This window comes from Mesocricetus auratus, unplaced genomic scaffold (assembly GCF_017639785.1).
Source record: "Mesocricetus auratus isolate SY011 unplaced genomic scaffold, BCM_Maur_2.0 Super-Scaffold_100006, whole genome shotgun sequence".
In the NCBI taxonomy this organism is placed as follows: domain Eukaryota; kingdom Metazoa; phylum Chordata; class Mammalia; order Rodentia; family Cricetidae; genus Mesocricetus; species Mesocricetus auratus.
In genome coordinates, this window is record NW_024429190.1 from 63,885,758 (window position 1) to 63,907,769 (window position 22,012).

Genomic DNA, 22,012 nt, shown 5'->3' on the forward strand with positions numbered 1-22,012 from the left:
AAACACAACTGCCAAAAAAAGTCAGCGGAACAATTCCTAATGATAATCTGCTATACTCATGGATCAGTGCCTAGCCCAATTTTCATCAGACTGGCATTATCCAACAAGTGATAGAAGCAGATTCAGAGACCCTCGGGCAAACACTAGGCAGAGCTTGGGGAACTCTGTAGAAAAGGAATAGGAGACAGAGGGGTCGAGGACACCATGAGAACGCAGCCCACAGAATTAACTAAACAGGGATTACCTGGGCTCACAGAGACTGAAGTGACAATCAGGGAGCCTTAATGGGCCTGAGCTAAGTCATCTGTATACATGGTATGGTTGCACAGTTTGGTGTCCTTCTGGAACTCCAAATAGTGGCAGTGGAGCTGTCTCTGGCTCTTTTGCCTGCTCTTGGGATCCTTTTCCTCCTACTGTAACCTCAACTTTGACATGAGGGCTTGTGCCTAGTCTTATTGTAATTTGTTATGCCATGTTCAGTTGCTATCCCTGGGAAATTGGCTCCTTTTTGAATGGAAATGGAGAAGGAGTGGATCTCGGACAGGTGAAATAGGCAGAGGGTGGAAGGAGTGGAGGGAGAGGAAACTTAGGTCAGAATGTAATGTACGAGAGAAGAATAAAAAAAATCCTGTCTCTAAATAAATAATAAGGTTGATAAGGATGAGCAAAAACATTGTGACATCATCCTCTGGCCTATACACACACTCACACCAGAGAACACACTGAGCATATACACACACACACACACACACACACACACACACACACACACACACACACCCTGTAGATGCATATATTCATTAAGGAAAAAGAAATTCAGTGTCCAACAGGCATGTTTGCTCCTTCACATACTTTACAACATCATTACAGTAACAACAGCAATGCAAATAAATAGAAGCTGAAAGCAAGAAAGAATGCATGCATCTTCTAAATGGCTTAAAGCCTGCCTTAGCCTGAGTCCACAGGAACAACCACCATATTTTTTTCATAACTCTCATTTCTTTAAATGCCTTGGAACTCCCAATTAGGTTACTGTGACTTGATTTTCCCTTCAGATGCTCACCATCATTTTGCAGTGCTCCAAATCCTGTCACAAACATCCTCTGCCCTGGCTGGAATTCATGGTTTGCATCAGGGAGACAAATCTTATGCACTGCATTTGTGCAGGGGACCGGCCTAGAAAGCTCTGCGAGTGCAATGTCATAGTCATGTGATGGATATTTGTATTTTTCATGGACAATTATCCTGCGGAGACCTGTCCTCAGTTTTGGAGGTTGTATTGTTGCCCCAAAGGAAGCGGTCCAACTGGATGGGTCCTTATGCCTACCAAAAAAATAGTAGTAATAATAAATTCTAGCTTACCATTATATCAATGTAATAATGTATAAAGAATTGTTTTATCTGCAGGAATCAGTATAAAGTTTAATTTTTTAAGTTGTAGTTAATATCAACAGAAATAAACTTCCCAGTCAGAAAACTGAGATCTGGGTTCAAGCTGGGTGAGAAAGCCACAAGGAATGCTGTTCCTAAGTTACATGTCACACCATGAATCATTCTGTCCACTGCAGATCCAGGTGTCTTTGCTGTAAGTGCCCACAAGGAACACATGAAAAGAAAATTCTGCATAGAATAAAAGTAAATATATTCTACATGCTCCACATCCTCTTCCTGCAAGGATATACATTTTTCTGAAATCCATAGAGGTCATGCATACCTTTAGAAAGCATTACTACTGTGGGTATTATCAATATCTTTATGCCACATTGAAAAGTCAACATTCCTTCTAACATAAATCAACTACTTAGTTGTAAAATTGGACACTTCCAACTGGCTTCATACATCGCTTTCTTTCTTCTTGGAATTTCCTCATAGGTATCAAAACTATCATCTGTCCAACTTTGGCTCTTATAAAGATATTTAGTGACGATCAGTTCTCTTTTATAACAAGCTCAAAATTTGTTCTATGTTCTTTGGAAGACTATCATAAATTTCTCAATGAGTAATTATACCACAACATTGATACCATTTTCATTTCAAGAGACTATAAAACCTCCTATTAAGTTTTCTGAGAGTCCCACTGCGTTTTCTGATGAACATATTATTTTTGGATTTGTGCAAACTTACTTCTCTCAAAATTCATGAATACATAATGTAAAACCACATGCATTCACATGATGTTATATATACCTTAGTCACAATGTTTTAAATAAAATCTCCTTGCTTAGAAAAAAAAACCACATGCATTCTCCTGCTGTTCCATCCTCAAAGTTCATGACTTACATTCGAAAGCAGTGAGCGGCGCTCACGAGCCATGTGCTGTTGATCAAAGTTGCTCCACAGCGATGGTAGCCATCCCACTGCAGGCTACTTTGCCATGGCCATTCTCCCTCTTCTGCTTGTGTTCCACCAACAATCCTGAGACTTGTCTGTGCTGTAGATTTATTACGCCGTGTCCCACAACCTGCCAAGTAGACAGGAGACAGTAATTGGCAGTTGTTTAAGCATCCCAATTTTCTTTTACTGTGTGATCCAATAGATCCAACATTTTCTCATGTTTTTATCATTCTGTAAATAATAACATTTTATTTAGTCAACTCCTATTCATCTTGTCATCTTGTGAGATTTAAGCTGCTTTGGGCAGGTATATGTAGCCCATTTTGCAACCCTTTTGGCTAACATGGAACCTTGTAAGTGGTGGCAAGAGTATGTTATTTAGATAATGAGATTGTACTTTGGTACTAGGCTTAGTGAACCTTATAAACTAATCAATATTCTGAGATTTCAGTTTAATTTTAATTACATTTATTTACTTAGTGTGTGTGTATGTATGTGTGTATCTATTATTGTGTGTGTTGGCCAGAGAACAGCCTGCAGTATTTGGTCTGCTGCTTCCTCCATGGGAGTCCTAGGGATTGAATTCAGGACATCAGGCTTAGCAGCAAGTGCCTTTACCTGCAGAGTCATATCACAATCCCTCCTTCCATTAAAAAAAAACATGATAAATGTCCTACCAATTGTGTAACCATTAAATATATTCTTTGTGCCACAGTGACTGGTCTGCTCTGAGAGAGTTCAGGACTAGGTCTAGAATCAAAACCTTTAAATTTTCATCATATTTAATTTTATCAAATATTCCACAAATCCACAATTATCTGCAATTTCTATTGTAAACAAGAAATATCAAGATGACTTTATGTAGAGTAGTTTGACATTAAGTTTATATCTCTAAGTGGAAAATAACAGCATGTGGCTCAATGCTATATGTTGAAAAACATGAATATAAACACATGCAAAGAGAATATTTTTACTTCTCTAACAGTTGTGCAACTCACTCCATTCCCATGGACACAGGCACCTGTACAACCAATATGAAGTTCTCCCAATTTTGCTATTCCTTAGCAGATCTCAGATCTCAGAGACAAAATAGTGTTATGAGCTACCATCTAAACTCTGTTCTATCTCTGCATTCTCAACACAAAGCCCTTGCAAGTGTTCTTGGACATTATCTTTTTCCAACCAGGCAATGCAATCTTAAAAAATACATTCAACTTACAATGATTGAGATAGTTGTCTGTTTCTGTCTTGTTGATTTCTGAAATACAAACAAATGGTGAACAGGGTCCGGGTGAGCATAACAGAATCTTCACTGTCTGAGATTTTAGCACTAGATAAGCTGCTGCATTTCTAAGGCAACATCTTTGGGTTATAAGGAAAGAAATGTAGTTAGGTTATCACAGATATGCATTTTTTACTGTTTCAAAGAGGAGACGGAGCATGAACAATGCGCCTGGAACTCAGGTATGAATAAAAAGCACACAGGTAATCTGTTTATAATGTAGATTACTGCTGCATTTCTCAGTAACGCTGACTTGTAAGTTTTGTGTTGAAAACTAAGAATGTGAGTTTTATACCAGAAAACAAGATTCTGGGAGTCCATGGCCCCTCTTTGATAAATATTAAATTAAACTATAATATTACCAAGCATCATTTCTCTCTCTGTGTGTGTGTGTGTGTGTGTGTGTGTGTCACAATGCTCAACTCCATGATCACAATTAAGGATAATGCTCCTCCTCTCCAAGTTTTCTTTCTGCTAGGCTTTTAGATACAAGACTGCCCACAGTTTCCCACTCAACTCAGCCACATCCTTACCTCAGTACACTCAGCAATAAGGACCTAGTCATATACAAACACTTGCTCAAGCAAGACGTACAGAATAGCCTAAGTGCTCACATTCCTGACCTAATAGTTTTCTACGGACCAACTATTCTCTTTGAACACATATAGCAGGACAGGTACTCTACATGCAAATCCCTATTAATCTATTAGTTTTTCTTCTGGTTAATAATTTTTACATACTGAGATCTATATTACAGGCATTCTTCCTTTTAATTTATTTATTTTTATTGCATGTTCATTAATGTTTTGCCTGCATGTGTCTCTGTGAAGGTGTCAGATTCCCTGAAACTGGAGTTACAGGCAAATATGCACTGAAAATTGAACCCAGATCTTCTTGAAACGCAGCCAATGCTCTTAAACTCTGAGTCATCTCTCCAGCCCCAACATTTTTTTTCTTTTTTCTTTTTCCCACCATGCCATTGGTGGAAATAGAAGACATAGGGAGACTGATTATTGAACCTCAGTTGCTATTCAGTTACTTAGTAGTCTGTTTCATATAATCTATTCTCTATCTCAACTTATTTCTAAAAGTTTGGGTTTTATCTGCTCCCATACTACAAATAGTTATGTGCTTGTTTTCATGTCATTCTGTTACTACCCTGAAATTCTTAATAATTTTATCTTGCAACGTTCATTTTGAAAGGGAAGTCCAGTGTGATATTCAAACACACTATAAGCATAGGAGGCATATAGAATTTGTGTGTTCATCATGTCTCTTGCATGTACCAGTCTTGATGCTCTGTGAAGTCAGAATTCTGGTAATCATACAACATGTGGCAACATAGCAAGACTCAAAACGAGTAGAAAACAAGTGTGTTAAACTCAACATCAAAAGTGGAGGGGGCACTGCAATAGAGAAGGGCATGTTTGTGTTTGAACTAAAAATTTGTGAAATCCCAGGAAGAAAGCAATGACATTCTAATAAGCACAATGAACATGACACCTTGCGTGTATTAGCTAATTGTTTTAGCTGAAAATAACCATACTGAAATAAAGGTAGGAAAAATAACCATACTGAAATAAAGATAAAGAAATCTATAGTCCTTTTTCTACACAGTCTTTCTTTCCTCATCAATAAGCCAAAGACAGGAAGCTTTGAAAGGATGTGTCGTATGAGGAAGTGAACTAGAAATAGCCAGCTTATCTTTGTGTACTATTCTCATTGCAATAGAGTTGTCCTTCAGCATCTACAGAGGATTAGTGTAAGGACATTCCCAAGGATGTCAAAACACCAACCATGCTCTGAAATGGTTCAGTATTTGAATGTAACGCGTATACATCTTCCTATATGTTTTAAATCTCTCTAGATTACCTAGAGTACCTGATAATATAAATCCCATACAGATAGCTGTTGTTTACATTCTTAAAGAATAACAAGGAAAGTGTTGTATTCAGAAAGAATATTTTTTAATATTTTGGTTTTATGAAAATAGTATGCTTTTCAGACTCTGTGGATATGGAGTCCATGGACCAAGTGGACAACTGTACTGGCATGAACTATGAAATTATTGCATAGTCCTCTGTGGTCCCAGAAAAACTAAACAAAAATATCTCCCTCAACCTACTCACCTACAGCTGTAAAACACACAACAATGAATATATGTGAAACACAGTTGTTCACTGGAAATGGTCATGAGAAAGTATGTTAAAGCTAGCTCCCCCTACATCATATTCTCAGAACATATGATGGAAGCAACAAGCCACAGAAGACTATTCAAAGCCATTTTTTCCATGGACAATTAGATTCTGTGTCCTCATGCAAGGCACAATGAAGACACTTCTCAGGAGATAATGGAAACCTATGTGGGAAGCTTATGTTTAGAACACTTTCATGGATGAAAATGGTTCATTAATATTATTTAGTTCCAAAGCAATAACTTACAGTTGTCCGGACCTCAGCAATTAAAGGACAAAGGACTTTTTAAATGAATGCTTAAAGCTATTTTAGAATTACACTATGTAAGAAAATAAGCAAAGCAGCCTACTTTTAATTTCAACTGATTCGGGATCAACGCTGGGGGGTCCTGTAGCGTGTTTCAGCTTTTCATGCAGAACATGTTCAACAATTTGGTGCACAGATTCAGGGTCCTCAGTAGAGCGAATTCGGAAGATCAGCAGCATGTGAGCAGACACTCCATCATATTCTTTACTATTGTCCAAAAATATAAGGAAGGGATGGAAGGAGAGTGGGGAGAGAAAGAAAAGAAGTGATGGAGGGAGGAAGTTTGTGAGCAGGATTATTGTGCTTGGTTCTTTGGTTTTCTTTTTCTATAACACTGTGCTTTCCTAGCACTTAGGCATTACTGAGCTCAGTTTCCTGTCCTTCCATCCAATCAGACTCACCTTCTCTGTTCCTGAGCTCAGGTAGTGTCTTAACTCTATATTCTCTATGTGCTCATGCTTCCCCCAAACCTGTGCTTCTGGCTCCAGCACCAAAGGCAGGAAGAACAAGCAATAGCAGGATGGCTAAGACGAGTTGCCAAGCTGGAAAGTGACTTAGGAAATAAAGCCGATGATGCTTAGTTATTTTATGAACTAAGGGGCCTGGGGAAAGCAGGCTTGTGTAGCAACTCCAGGTCTCTCAGTGGTGTGATTAAATTCTTCTTGAGTTAGGAAATTCACCATGCTGCCTTTTGCCAGGTGTGCAGGAACAGGCAAACAGTTACAGAAATCAAGAAAACCATTCAGACTGGACATAAAACTTTAGATGCCAATAGCATAAGATGTCATGTGGATGATGTACCCTTAAAGAGAATGGAAATTTAAGAAGTAGAGAGATACCCAAAAAGGATTCTATCTCAGGTATAGAATTCTTCAGGAGAAAGTCATCAAAATGATGCCTCGGAGATATCAGCTAATCACAGACTGGGAATTAATTTAGAGTGGTACCATTTGGATAATACAATAAGCAGTGCTTACCCTGCTTTGCCAGGTAATTACACACTCATAATCCAAAGACTGAGGCAAAATGATTGAGAGTTCAAGGCAAACCTGAGCTACATAACCAGACCTTGTCCCCAACACAAAGCAACAACAGTATAAAGTTATGTCCTGACCTTGGCTGTTTAGCAGTAATTAATAAGAGTTCTGAAATCCTCTTAGGTAAATGTTTGGAGCATAAAAATATAGAATGGAAAAAATAGGCTAAATTAACTAGGATGGGGGTGGGTAATACATAACATGAAGACATAAAGATCTCATTTGCCAGGATAGTGCTTGCTATTAAATTAGTCTATACCTCTGCCCTTATCAGGCATCTTGCAAATGTTCATTTTCAAATTAGAGACTAAATAAATTACACTTTAGCTCATTCATATAGCATGTGAATAAATGCTTGTTAAACTTAATCACATCATATCATTAGTATTTTAATATATATTTATTACTGACCAAGTTAGAAGCTTCAGCATTAAAAAACAATTTCTGCATTAAGTTAAATCCAGAATGACATCTTCCATCTACATACCTGAACTTGATAATGTGAGCTTTGACCAGTTGTCCCCTCAGTGGAGATTTATAAAATGCATTTTTCACCTGTTTAAAGACATTTGAAACACATCAGAAAGAACGGGTTTCGGGAATTCTTCCAGTTAATCCAATGCTCTAGAGAAAATTAAAGTACAAGACGAAGCAAGCAAACAAAGAAAACGCATTGAGAACATTCACAATGTACTGAAGCTGAATACTCCTCTTTGGCTTCCTACCAGTGCTGAGAGTTCAACTCTGTATTCAGAAGGACAGTCACATTGAGGCCAGGGCGGGCCTACAAGTTCTGCTCACAAGGATATGAAAGACAGTGAGCATGCAGTTTCCTTAAGACACTTCACCCCCTACTTCCTGAGTTAAGAACTCTTACTGGAGACAGACAAAGAAAATGAAGCATTTACTTTAATTTTTTAAATTTCTATCACTGTGACAAAATGCCTGAGCAAAATGATTTAAAAGAAAAAAATTGTTTGGACTCATGTTTTGGAAAAGTAATGAAGTAATTGTCCTAAGTGACAGCTGGTTGTTGAAAAGATGTGTGTCAGTGCTGTAGGAGACAGTAACTAAGTGTGCTCACATACAGAGTGCCCAGCTCAGCACTGAAAATGCTCTAAGTCCCATGAATTGGAGTTCTGAAAAACCCCAGCTACCAAGTTTGTCTAGTAAGATGACAGAAGTAGTTTTGTGAAGCTATTTCTTGCTATCAACAGTTTAAATGAAAAACTCTAAAATTCAGGACTTGAACAAGATTTCAGTTATTTATTTTCAGTGTGTAGATACTCTTGAGACACAGTGAGTGCAAACTAGTGTTTTGAAGAAAGAGTTAATTTTTTCTTCTGTTCTTATATTTCCTTGATTCTTGAATCTGCCCTCCAGAACTGATGCTACAGTGACAATAGTACAGATATGACCTGTATTGGGTCTCTTGGAATTTTTCACTTAAGGGTTTATTTTTATCAAGTAATTTCAAAATTATTATTTATTCATGTAGACTGACATCAATTTGGAACTTAGAAAATTTATTTTAGCAAATGGCACAAAAAACAAGGGATACAGTGACATGTGGACTTTCTGAGCTCTGTTCCCTTTCCTTACTTTACAAGTGTATTAACATTAGGGAAGCGCTGCTTTGAATGTTTCCCTGTTGAGTACATAAGTCCCCAGGATCTCAGAGAGCTCCACAGTTTCTGTGAAAGGGTGTTGGAAAGTCTGTGGTTTAGACATAGTTGCAAGGCCTCCCAGGGCTTCACATTGAAGTTTAATCACCATTGTAATGTAGTAAGAAATTGAAAAATCATGGTGTTCAAAGGTGGGGCATTTGGGAGGTGAGTCAGATTAGATATGGTTTTTAGGGCAGAGCCCAGACTGAATTCTGATGGGTTGGAAGAAAATGAGAGAGTAGAAGAGACTCACTACTCAGGTGCTCTCTATCTTTTGACTGGTGATGTGGTAAGGCCCCTTGCTGAATCTGCCAAGAAGGGAAGGCCATCATCAGATGTAACCCTACAACCTAGCACTTTCTAATCCATGAACCAAAATAAACCTCCATTCATTGGAAATAAACTACTGAAACATTTTACTGTAGCAACAAAAATAGGCCGACATGTCATTTCCATTCTGTTCCTATTCAGAATATTGAAACTAGCAGACAATTTTGCAAATTACATTAATTTAATACCGAAATTAACACACAAGGATATTTGTCTGGAATGAAAGGTGATCTGCCACATACTGATATGTCACTGACTGACAGCTGATGGTAGAATTTGCTCTTCAGTTTTATTTCCATCACATCATACCTTACGTTATCTCACTGGCCAAGAAACTTTTTTAGTTGTTGTCTAGATAATATGGTGATGGGAATTCACCACTCAGAGCTTTCTCCTTTTGGTCTGTGCCACTGGTTTTCTATTTTCTTAGCTATTGTCTCCTCTCCCAGATTGACTAATGCCTTATGCACCAAACTGGCGCATTAGATATGTCTACAAGTAAAACATAGTGTTTGTGTATGGGTCTGGATTGTTTTAACCGATACATTCTTTTGCTCAGAGACTTTCCCCTAGAATGGAGGTCTGTGTGAAAGAACCTTATTCTGGGTCAATCTCACATCTCCAGAATTTCTTCACTGTGTTGATCAAAAGTAATAATAAGCATAGAAAATAACAGACATTAATGAATGGCTAGATGCTACGTGGTTTGGCCTTGCTGATGGAGTATTCTAAGTCAGCTACTGTGACTTTTGTTTCTGATTCCTTATGTATGACTTCCTATAAATTTTAAGAGATATGTAGGGAATAAACTGATTGGCTATTTCAGAAGTATATGGTCCATGTCATAGAGAAAAAGCTACTCACCATAGTTTCAATTCTCTGGCTCATTTCTGTGAAATTTTTAGAAGCCTCTCTTCCAAACTCAGAATATAGCTTGTCACTTGTGAATGGCAATGTGCTGTAGTAATTGTAGGTCTTTCTTTGATCTACAAGGAAAGAGGCAAAACCCATCATAATCTTTATCAGATGTATAAAGCATCATTACTATCCCATTCAGTGATTACTTGAAACACTAAGACAAGAAGGAATGCTCCTATCACTGGTCATCAGCTCCATCACCCTGCTCCAGGCCCCAAAGTGATCTGAGAACAAAGGGAAATATTCATCATAATATTATATAGAGTGTAAAAGTTGTTGAGAAATGCCTGGTGCTCTGGAGTGTTGTGCAAATAACACATGGGAAACTGTGGGCTAATTGCTCATATGTTATCCATTCCCTAGTTAGCCCAAAGGGTATCCAGTCATGTCATCTGAATGAACACATCAAGTTGTATTTAGATGCTTCCCAGGGTTGAATTATTTTATATTAAGAGTACAGCATCCTCCCACATTCAGTAAAAGATTCATCAATCATGGTCTGTAGTGTGAGAAAATATATTTTTCTGGAAATGGAAATGAGGGTAGGAATTCAGAAAATAGAAATTTAGAGAATTGCCACCTGGTGTAACCTTCCAGGTATATACGTTCACTGGTCTCCTCTGTCACAGAATTTATTTTGCCCCACTGGGTTTATGGGATGCCTTGTATGCTTGTTAGCCATTGTGTTCAGTCACCGATGCCAACTCACACAACCTGGTTAGCTTACCTACTACAGAATTAATGTAGTCTAGTGTTTCTCTTCTATACATGAGTGAGTCAAGTGGGAGACTTGTGTCTACCTTCAGTGGATATCAATGCCTACCACATTTCTGTGACAAACATTGTCCTAAGCATTACAAATACAATAACAACCTAAGACCATTGAAAATGGTTATTGTAAAAAAAAAATGGACTATGCCGCACCCAGGCTCTGGCTCTTCCCCTTTCCCCTTCCTCCTCATTCTTTCCTTAACCCCCAGAAGAGAAGGGAACTAACACTGAGCACTAGTGTCTCAGGCTAGTCACACACCTGGTTTAACTTACAATAACCCCATTAGAAGGCAGTATTATCTATATCTAGAGGTATCCAGTCTTGGAAATATAAATAATTTGACAAAAATAATGTGACACAGTCAGAAAATATATTACTGAATTTCAAGACAAGTCCTAACTAAAGCACAGGCTACTGACATGCAGTTTCTTAGACTGAAAACAGCAAAACAAAACAAACAGCCACTCATTAAAACTATGGGATTATATATATATATATATATATATATATATATATATTAACCAGGTTGTACATGCCTTTAATCCCAGCACATGAGAGATAGAGGCAGACAGAACTCTGTTAGTTTAAGGCCACCCTGAGCTACACTAAATCGATCCAGTCTAAAAGAGAAACAAAGCTCAGACAAAGGTGATCTCTGCACTTGGGATTCCACACCTTTAATCCCAGAACTAGAGAGGAATATAAGGTAGGAGGAGACAGGAGCTCAGTGCAGTGTGAAAAGCTCTGCAGTCTGGAGATGTAATCTGAGGTTTGGTGGATGGCCAGTTTTGGTCTGAGCAGTAGTAGAGGTGAGAACCCTCTAGTGGCTGGCTATTTTACTTCTCTGATCTTCAGGCAAGCTTCATTTGTTATATCATAAACAAAACATCACCACAAGGCCTGTTACCCAAAAAAACCCTGTCTTATAAAACCAACCCAACACACACACACATGCACACACACACACACATGTGTGTGTGCATAGGGTATGTGTGTGTGGCACAAGAGCCATGGGAAGCATGTGGAGGTCTAAGGACAACTTTCTGGATTCGTCTCTTTCCCTACACCTTTACATCAAAATCAAAAGGGCAGTCAGATATAAGACATGGCCAGCATTTTGGGGCACTGAACCTTCTTGCAGGCCCCTAAATTTATGCAGTTTTTATTATAATATTAATTCAAAAAGCCCTGGTAAACACAAAGATAATGTCTTGTTCATCTAGAGAATTTGGCAGAACAGGAGGAGAAATTGGTGGTCACTCTAACAGGCCTAAACAACAAATGATGATGTATGAAGAGAAAGAGTAGGTTGGAGACAATGAAAGTTCAGAGGCTTCTGAGCATTCCTAAATCAAGTGAGGGACAAGGGAGAGTGGCCAATTTTGTTATTTCTCCTACACAAACCTGGCCTTGAATGACCAAGATGACACGAATAACAGGCAAGTCCCTGAAATATATGTGCTTGAAATAAAAGTTTGTAAACGGATGTTATTCTATTTTGTATTTCATTTTACCTTGTTGGGTAATATGGCGTGTCTGTCTGTCTGTCTGTCTGTCTTTGTCTATGTCTCTGTGTGCATGCACACACAAGTACATCCATATGTGGAAGCCAAGGGAGATGGAATGATGTTATCTATCACTCTCCCAAGACAGGATCTCACCCTGAACCGGAAGCCCTCTTTCTGCTTGCTGAGTAACAGCAAGCTCCTAGGATCTGTCCATCTCTATACGCCACCCCCAAAGTTACAGACACTTGTGACCACACCTGCTAAGAAATCAAAATCAAGACACTTGTGCTTGGGCAGTAACCTCTCTTACCTATTAGAACATCTCTCCAGCTCTAGTTTGCATTTGAAACATCTGTCTCATGCTTAACTATAACTATCTACTAGGCTGCATTGTTTAGTTTGTAATGGTGCTTCTGAAGCTGTAATGTGTAAATAGATGGGCCACCTGGGAATCCTGGCAAAGCAAGATAATCGTACATGAAAAATTTGAATTTCTAAATGTTCCAAGATGATGCTGATGTATTCAGTACTCAATCAAACATTAAATATCAATGTTATCAAGAAGAGAGTAAAGTTCCCTTTATTCACTTAAGCACAGCTTTTTCTTTTTAAATTATAGAGTGGATCATTTGAATTTGCCCTTTTAAAAGGCAAGTATGGTCAACAATCAGAACTTTCTCATGGATCAATCACAGGAACTATTTAGAAAATCAATGTTGGACTTTGCTCTGTGAACTTAAACAGGCCACTGAGTTTTAGTAATATTTCCAGCTTCTAGTATTATATGCTATCTCTTGTCATTTAGTGAATATCAATTATATTAAAAGTATGGACAAACATGAGTCTTTGATAATTTTCTAACAGGCTAGAAATTCTACAACTTAACAGTGATATTGTTCACTAAGAGCTCCACCTGACATCCAGAGTACAGAAAAGTATAAATATAACCCCAGAGGCACAGGACAGGAGATACACAAACAATTCTAAGCTGTCCTCAATTCATAATGTGAGGTTCAAGATGATGTTTTCCCAAATCTAGTCACATGTCTACACTGTAACACATCTATTTACCTTGGCATGTGAGCTCCTGAATGTTTTAGCTACCCGGTTGCTAGTTTTCACCCCCAGATGGTACATCACACGTCACACATACAAAATGTCACACATACAAAATAGTAACACACTAGAATCATTGTTTATTCAGGTGTGTTGCGTGGGTACTGGAAGTTATGTGCTGCAGTGTTTGAGCTGATCATCCAAACAGTATGATATAGCAACCAGTTACTGGAAAACATGACCTGGTTTTCAGTGTACACATGTGAATAAGACACAAAATCTTATAAAACTTGGTTTATAAAGAGGCAAAGGAGATGTAAGAAGATGTTTTTCTCTCACAAAAGGGATCAAGTCTCTAATGTTACTAGGGGTTTCTTATGAAACCCAATAATCCTAAAGAAAAAGTGTCATTTATTTTTATCACTCAATAGTAAATAAATACTTATAATGGTTCTAATTCATGCCAGGAATACTCAAAATTTTAGAAATATAAAAATGAATAAATGACAGCCTTATACATGCATTGAGAAATAACAATGCTTGCAGCATAATAATGCTCTGTATATTCATAACAGATATGTATTTTGTAATGCTATTTTAGCAACTTTTTGTATTAAATATTCTTCTATTATCAAAATAAAGACATCCCAATTTTAAAGACCTGCATGTACATAAATACCACCTCAAAAATCTGTTTTAAGCATTGTTTTTCTTTAAACCAACCAAAAGTGATATATCCACCTTGGTCTGGAAATTGAAGTTGCACTTTGTAGATAGTAAAGGAACATAATCAGGTTACAGATCACTGTTGCTCTATATAGGAAAGCACCTGTGTCAGATTCCCAATTAAATTAAAATCAAGTGAGTAGCTTCTATGGTTTCAAGGCCTTCAATATCAAAACATAATCACCAGGGAGATATTAAACTAAGAGGTCGTAGTTGAGTCAACTAATTAAAACTCAAGGCACAGTACAGAGAAACTTCAGAAGGGTTGTTACATCCTGGAAGAATAGCTCTGTAGTCCCCTGGGTACCTTCTTAATAACAGCAACTAGCAGTTCATCTGGCAGTGAGAGACCTCATAACCACAAAGTGAACCTCCTCATAATTAACATCAGCATATCTTATCATCTGTCATCAGCAACATTCCAAGATAAGATTTAAAAAACATAGGCACTTATTTAACCATACACCATTGTGAATGCCTTTCCAACTTACTTAGTGAAGAATACAGTTTAGCCTTACATGATATTTCTCTTTTTTTGGTTTTTCGAGACAGGGTTTCTCTGTATTGTTTTGGAGGCTATCCTGGAACTCGCTCTGTAGACCAGGCTGGCCTCAAACTCACAGAGATCTGCCTGCCTCTACCTCCCAAGTGCTGAGATTAAAGGTGTGTGCCATTCTTCATTGTTGGGGAAGTCCTGTTATTTGCCTGTTATTTGTCAATAAAGTACTGTTGAGCCTATAGGAATCTAGATAGGTGGGGCTAGGAGTCCAGGAGGATTCTGGGAAGGAGAAACACAGGAGAGTTCGAGATGTAACCATTGGGGTAGGAAGCCCGGAAACCTCTCCGGTAAGAGAAATACTTAGATTAACAATTATGGGGTAATTACTTAAGTCAGAGGTAGCTAGTAAGAAACAAGCAAGGCCAACAGCTTCATAATTAATATAGCCTCCTGTGTGTTTATTTGGGACTGATGCAGATCTAGAACCAGGCTGGCGCGGCAGAGCCCAGGCGACTGGCGGGGGATATACCAAAGCAGTTAGCAAAGAAAAAGCTTCACTTAACACTTCACAGACCTTGAAAGAACAATAATCAATTTTGTATGGAAAAACAAAAGACCCAGGATAGCCAAAACAACACTGTTCAACAAGGCAACGTCCGGAGGCATCACCATCCCTGACCTCAAGCTCTATTATAGAGCTGTAGTTCTGAAAACAGCTTGGTATTGGCACAAAAATAGACAGGTAGACCAATGGAATCGAATTGAAAACCCGAGTATTAGCCCACACACGTACGAACATCTGATCTTTGACAAAGAAGCTAAAAATATACAATGGAATAAAGAAAGCATCTTCAACAAATGGTGCTGGCATAACTGGAGACTGGCATGTAGAAGAATGCGGATCGATCCATGTTTATCGCCATGCACAAAACTTAAGTCCAAATGGATCAAAGACCTCAACATAAATCCAGCCACACTGAACCTCTTAGAAGAGAAAGTGGGTGGTACCCTTGAACGAATTGGTACAGGAGACAGCTTCCTGAACATAACACCAGTAGCACAGACAGTGAGATCAACAATTAATAAATGGGACCTACTGAAACTGAGAAGCTTCTGTAAGGCAAAGGACACAGTCAGCAAGGCAAAAAGGCAGCCCACAGAATGGGAAAAAATATTCACTAATCCCACATCTGACAGAGGGTTGATCTCCAAAATTTACAAAGAACTCAAGAAGCAAATCCCCAAAACATCAAAGGACCCAATTAAAAAGTGGGCTGCAGAACTAGAGAGTTTTCAATAGAGGAGTCTAAAATGGCTGAGAGGCACTTGAGAAAGTACTCAATATCCTTAGCCATCCGGGAAATGCAAATCAAAACAACTCTGAGATACCATCTCCCTCCTGTCAGAATGGCTAAAATCAAAAACACCAATGACAATTTATGCTGGAGAGGATGTGGTGAAAGGGGGACACTCCTCCATTGCTGGTGGGAGTGCCAACTGGTTCAGCCACTTTGGAAATCAGTATGGAGATTCCTCAGAAAAATGGGAATAAACCTACCACAAGACCCAGCAACTCCACTCTTAGGCATATATCCAAAAGATGCCCATTCATACAACAAAGATGTCTGTTCCACTATGTTCATAGCAGCTTTATTTGTAATAGCCAGAACTTGGAAGCAACCTAGATGTCCCTCAACCGAAGAGTGGATAGAGAAAATGTGGTACATCTACACAATGGAGTACTATTCAGCAGAAAAAAGTAATGGAATCATGAGATTCGCAGGCAAATGGATGACACTAGAAGAAACCATCCTGAGTGAGGTAACCCAGTCACAAAAAGAGAAACATGGCATGTACTCTCTCATATATGGATTTTAGACATAGATCTGGGGAGTGCCAGCCTACAATCCTATGGCCAGAGAGTCTGGGAAACAGAAACTTCATTTAGTGGCTGATCGAAGAAGAGGCAGACTCCCCTTGGTTAAGTACTGAGCTGAACTCAAGAAAGCCAGTAACAGAGAGGGAGGACTGATGACCAAAGGGATTAAGACTGGGCTGGTTTAACCCCCAGAAAAAACAGTGGACCAGACAAAGGTTAACTCATGAATCCCAGGCATCAGCCTGGGAATCCAGCATGGGACTCATCAAGACCCCCTGAATCTGGGTGTTAGTGAGGAGGCCTAGGTAATCTATTGAGCCTTGGGCAGCAGATCAGTACCCATCCCAAGTATACACACGGACTTTGGACTCCCATAGAACAATGTGAGGTGCACTCTCACCCTGAACTCTTGGGGAAGGTTCTAGGCCCTGCCCTATATGAAATGACAGACTATGGATACCCCATGGAGGGCCTCACCCTCCCTGGGGGAATTAGGGGATAACGGGGGGGGGGGGTTGGGGGAGGACACGGGAGGAGGGGAGGGAAAGGGAGAGGGACCTGGAACTGACTTGTGAAACAACCTTGTTTCTTATCTAAATTTAAACTGGAAAATTAAAAAAATAAAAAAATAAAGGTGTGTGCCACCAATGCCTGGCTAGCCTTACATGATATTTCATTGTTTAATTCATTCATTGGAGTGTTAAGATTTTGATGAACTAGATTTTTTTTAATCAAGGTTATTATCCTGTGACTAACCCAAAACATTCTATTCGAGCTAACCTGTGGTCTACCCCTATATAAGACTCCCTTATCAGTTACTACGAAAAGTAGCATTCTATTCCTAGCAGGAAGCAATGTCCCATTAAAGATGGAAAAGTGGGTCCTCCTTGGTTCGTGGAGATTAAAATGAAAAACAAAGCAGTCCAAGTGTTCTTAGCTATGCAAATAAATCATAGTGATGTGGAAACAACCCTGAGGCAAGCCAAAACAGGAAATTCCATGAGGAAACAGCAGGAGCAAGTCACATGATACCAGGGCATCCCATACTTACTGTATCTGACATAGTGTACAGTGAGTCCAATGCACACAGCCAGGGCAATTAGGGATAAAAAAGAGATGAGGCCAATAACCCAGGGCTCCACACAGGTTCTCTTCCTGGCCCTCACCACAGGTGGCCTGAGAAAGGAAGCAAATAGGTGGATTAGGTGGTATTACATTCCTCCTCTACACTTTAGGTAAGTTAGGAAGGCTGGACATTCAGATGGTACCATGCTGTCTTGGCTTTCAGCTGCTGAGACAAACCCTGGTTCTAACTGTCTGATGTCAGGCAAGTCATTTGACTCTTCCATGCTGTAGTTTCTTTATTTATAACACAAAGATGATAGGAATGGTCTCTATATCATAGGATTATTTGTAAGGGCTAAACAAAAGTTATATATGTAGAATAGTGACACGATTGCCTGGCATGTACATAAGGATTCTGTGTGAGTTAGCTGTTAAATCCCAACCCTAACCTTGAGGGCACAGAGAAGGGAATAAGGAAGGCCTCCTAAAAGCCCTAGTGTTAGAGCTAATATTTACCTGTGTGCTTCTGTGATATTTTAGGAGCCCTTTCTCTGTGACTTTGTCTTCCCCTCAATGCATAGTCTTAAGACCTGTTGGCAGACCTGACTTTTGTTTGGTTGATTGAATTGCCAGCCATTCAGATTATATATTCTAGTTGCTAAGCAAATTCAAATGCTAAGGAAGTAAATAAATAAAAGAAAGGCACTGCTTGGTAAGGCTTTTGACTATAATGCTGCTATTTTTTTTAATTTCTCATGTCTATAAATTGAGTGAAATGGGCTTCTTTCTTTCTAGAATACTATTTGTCCAATACATAAAAGATGGAGAGAATGTGATGTCCTGGTGGAGGAATCCCTGGTCTTGAATCCCCGTTAAAGAGGATTCTACTTCCAGACTGTTCCTTACCAGCTCTGACTCAGGCTCCAACCATTCAGATGCTAAGTTTCTTCACCTATCAATAAGGCACAGGACACCCATCCTGTCTACAGCACCCCAGTGAGCGCAGGAAGCTTCTTGCAAACTGCAGAGTACTTTACAATAAATATGATTTACCTACACAAATTAAGAGGACTCATTGCTTTGTGTATAGGACCACCAGGAAATACTATCGCATTGGTCTTTCAGCACCATCATTACATCTTTGTGCACTAAGTAGGGAAAATTGGTGTTACCATCTTCACAGGATCTTGCCTGTCCTAGCATCTAGGCCCATGGGAGCCTCGTTGTTTCCCTCCCTTCTTGTTATGCTTTTCCCATGGGACGGTAGCCATGGAAACTTCAGTGTTCTCTGTCTGACTTCTTTGATCACCAATTCTCTCTTGAGTAGGGTTCCAAACACCTGTTCCTGGAATGGCAATTACTATAGCATAAAAATACTTTTCTATGAGGTGCTTATTTTTTCCATGTACGCTTGTGCCTCAGAAGCTCACCAGCCTGGTTCCTGCCCCTTGTATCTCTGAATGCTTGCTATTCATCTGTTGCAGAAGACAGGAGATGCATACAGCAGACGTAAGCAAGACTTTGGTGTTGATACAGGGAGAGAAGGTTATCAATGAATGTCCATGCATGCCAGATAAAGAATATATATTTATGTTACAGAAATCGGGATAGGATAGCGAAAAGTATATGGCTACTATGCTGAGATATGAAGTAGAAGTTGTATGTGTTATGTGTTCGACAGTGACTTTTTAAATCTATACAGAAATCCAAGCAAAGCAGTCACTAAATTGATGAGTTCAAATCTGCTTGTATTAACATGAAAGTGGTCAATTTATCCATTTAATAAAAAATATGATAAATACAAATGAGATGTATTTTACCTTCTATTATTTAAGGTAACTGTATTGTATATGCATAATAAAAATATAGGGGTGCTGAATCACTAGCAGTAAGGAGAATAAGAAATAAACACAACTTTCATTTGAATCTATGCATGTTTTATTTTTATGATAGATTCTTTAAATAATAAATAGGCTTTTGAATTGAATGGAGAAGAGGGAGAAAAGAGATGATAAAGAGAGCTTATAAAGATTTAAAAACTGACTAAGGAAAATCAGGTCTGAGGTGTGTGTGTGTGTTCTTCATTTCACTACCGTGCCAAGGTACCACTCTGGCTTCCTTTCCTGATCCCCACAGTATCTGAGTGGCATGCTTTCTTTGGTGTTAGGAAGGGTATCATGGGATAAAGACAAAGAATCCAGTTAAAACAATTTAGGCAAACAATTATGAAAGTGTATTTCTGCATGATGCCACCAACTTCTCTATCCCAGTAAACGCAATTCTCACACATGTTTTCTCTGTATGAAAAACAAAGATTCTTATTCCCACTCCTAACTGGATGAGCTCAGTGGAGGTAAAAATGGTAGGTCATTTTATTACATTGAATGCTATATGAAAAAATATACAAATACCAGTAGCATCTATCATAATTATTTTAATCATTGATAGTAATAGTGATACCAAGACATTTGCCACTTGAAACACTCTATCTTCCTTCCCCAATCTGTAACATTGTTTTTCATGCCAAATAACTTTGTTTCTTTTTTCCCTTTGTTAAGGTATAGCATATCATTTCTTAGTTACCTTTCTTTTTCTCAGCAAGTCATTCATTACTAAATTGTTCCAAAGTAGATATGGTTGGAAAGAGTTCTAAAAAAATCAACAAAATGGATAAATAAATCTATTTCTCGTGTCAGTGGATGCTCCTGTATCAGGTGCATGTCCTATATCAGGTATCATGTTCAAACACTTCTTTGCCACTCCAAAACTTAGTATAATTCACCTAAATTCACCTTCAGGAAGACTTTTTGAATTCTAATTCTTTCAATAAATTCAAATTGCCAAATTGCTTTCTAATTTTTCTTTTCATTTGGGGGAAATGTGTGATTGGTGAGAAGTTGAATAAATATAGGAGATGAGGTATAGATATATTTGACTGGCCTTAATTTACTGGAAGAGAAGTAATAGGCCCAATATTGTGTTATCAATATCATTTCTTAGGATATCATTTTTAGAACATCACTAAAAAAGAAAGGTAATGACAGCAAAATGTGAGGGAGAGGGGGAGGTGGAACAGCCAGCAAGCCTGCTGGCAGGCTGTGGTGATTACATAAGGAGTCTGATGCTCCTGAGGAGAGCTTGTCAGAACAGGCAGCTACTGAGCCCAGTCAGCACCCTGTCCACAACAGAGGCTCTCAGATTTCTTATTTATTCTCCCTGGCATTAATCAGGGCCAACTGCCCCAGCTCAGCAGCTCAGTAGCCCCGCTGTTCTAGCAAGCACAGTCACGATGTCCATGACTTGGTGATCCTGAAGAATGGTCAGCAGATTCCTCAGCCGGAGCTTGAGCAGCTTTTGTGTGAAGGTTAAAGTGAGAGATCTGTTTGGTTTTTTGGCTGTGGGTTGTCTGCTACTGCTACTCAGTTCTGTCACTGTGTCGTAAAGCAGCCACAGACAATACACAACCAATGCAGAGCACAGGTGTGTCCTTGTATGTTTTCATATCTAGAGACCAATATTTAAATATGTTCTAATTGTCAAAGTATTTTGTGTCCTGATTTGTTTTCAATCACTAAAAAGTATGAAAATTGTATTAAAAAAAAACAAGTCATAAATCAGACTGGGTACCTAAACTACAGTTTACTATGGCTGTTCAATGGATAGCCTACAAGTCAACACTCATGATCTTTTCCTGCTATGGTACTGCCAAGTCTGTCTCCCACTCTGCTGCCAATGAACATGTTCTGGAAATTTCCACCAGTATCTACTGGATAACAGTTTTCTCTTTTAGCTCCCCAGGCTCTGAAACACTCTCAGTTCTAGTAAACTATCTTTTTCAACTGCCATGGGCGATGGTGTAGCCTGTTGTAACTACACTGCTTCCCTTAACAAAGTCTTCCTATTGTCTCCTATGTAGAGTATCTTAGAGTCTACTAAAAAAAAATGCATTTGTGTATTTAGGAGATGACTTAAAAGTTCTCTACTTCGTATCCTGAGCATCATGTTGACATGCTTTTGCTTTGATTTTTTTTTGGCTGTTTTGTTTGTTTGTATGTTTGTTTTTGTACATTCTTGGTGATAAGCTTGAACTTTATCTCTCTGTATGAATTCTTACCCCATGTTCAAGAATTGCTTACTGTTCAGGAAAGTTAACTAAACTGAGTTGTAAAAAAGTCATTTCTCAGTAGCACACTATGGTGTTTGATCTTTCTCAATGAATGTGGAGTCCACCTCAGATCTAGGAAACTTGAGATACTGAAGACAAGGGAAGGCAAGTCAGACCTTGTTAAGAATAACTTCTATTTCAGAAAGCCTCCCTTTTGCAAAATATGTTATATGGTGATCAAGATTTATGGCTAATGCTACTATTTACTTGATTTTCTAACTATATATTCTTTCTACTATAACACTGCTACTAAAGTGCACAAAGCAAAAATG

The 22,012-nt window shown here is 38.7% G+C and overlaps 1 protein-coding gene across 1 annotated transcript in view; it reads right to left on the minus strand.

Annotated features, from left to right (window-relative positions):
* Window positions 1-22,012, minus strand: part of LOC101823627 (transmembrane serine protease 11E) — a 47,575-nt gene that overhangs the window by 12,369 nt on the left and 13,194 nt on the right. Inside the window, exons 2-8 of the mRNA XM_040747294.1 lie at window positions 17,562-17,686; window positions 10,017-10,138; window positions 7,643-7,710; window positions 6,162-6,325; window positions 3,554-3,592; window positions 2,281-2,461; window positions 1,064-1,323 (exon numbers count right to left, since the gene is read on the minus strand). Of these exons, the coding sequence (XP_040603228.1) occupies window positions 1,064-1,323; window positions 2,281-2,461; window positions 3,554-3,592; window positions 6,162-6,325; window positions 7,643-7,710; window positions 10,017-10,138; window positions 17,562-17,686 (959 nt within the window). The remainder of the gene's footprint in view (window positions 1-1,063; window positions 1,324-2,280; window positions 2,462-3,553; window positions 3,593-6,161; window positions 6,326-7,642; window positions 7,711-10,016; window positions 10,139-17,561; window positions 17,687-22,012) is intronic.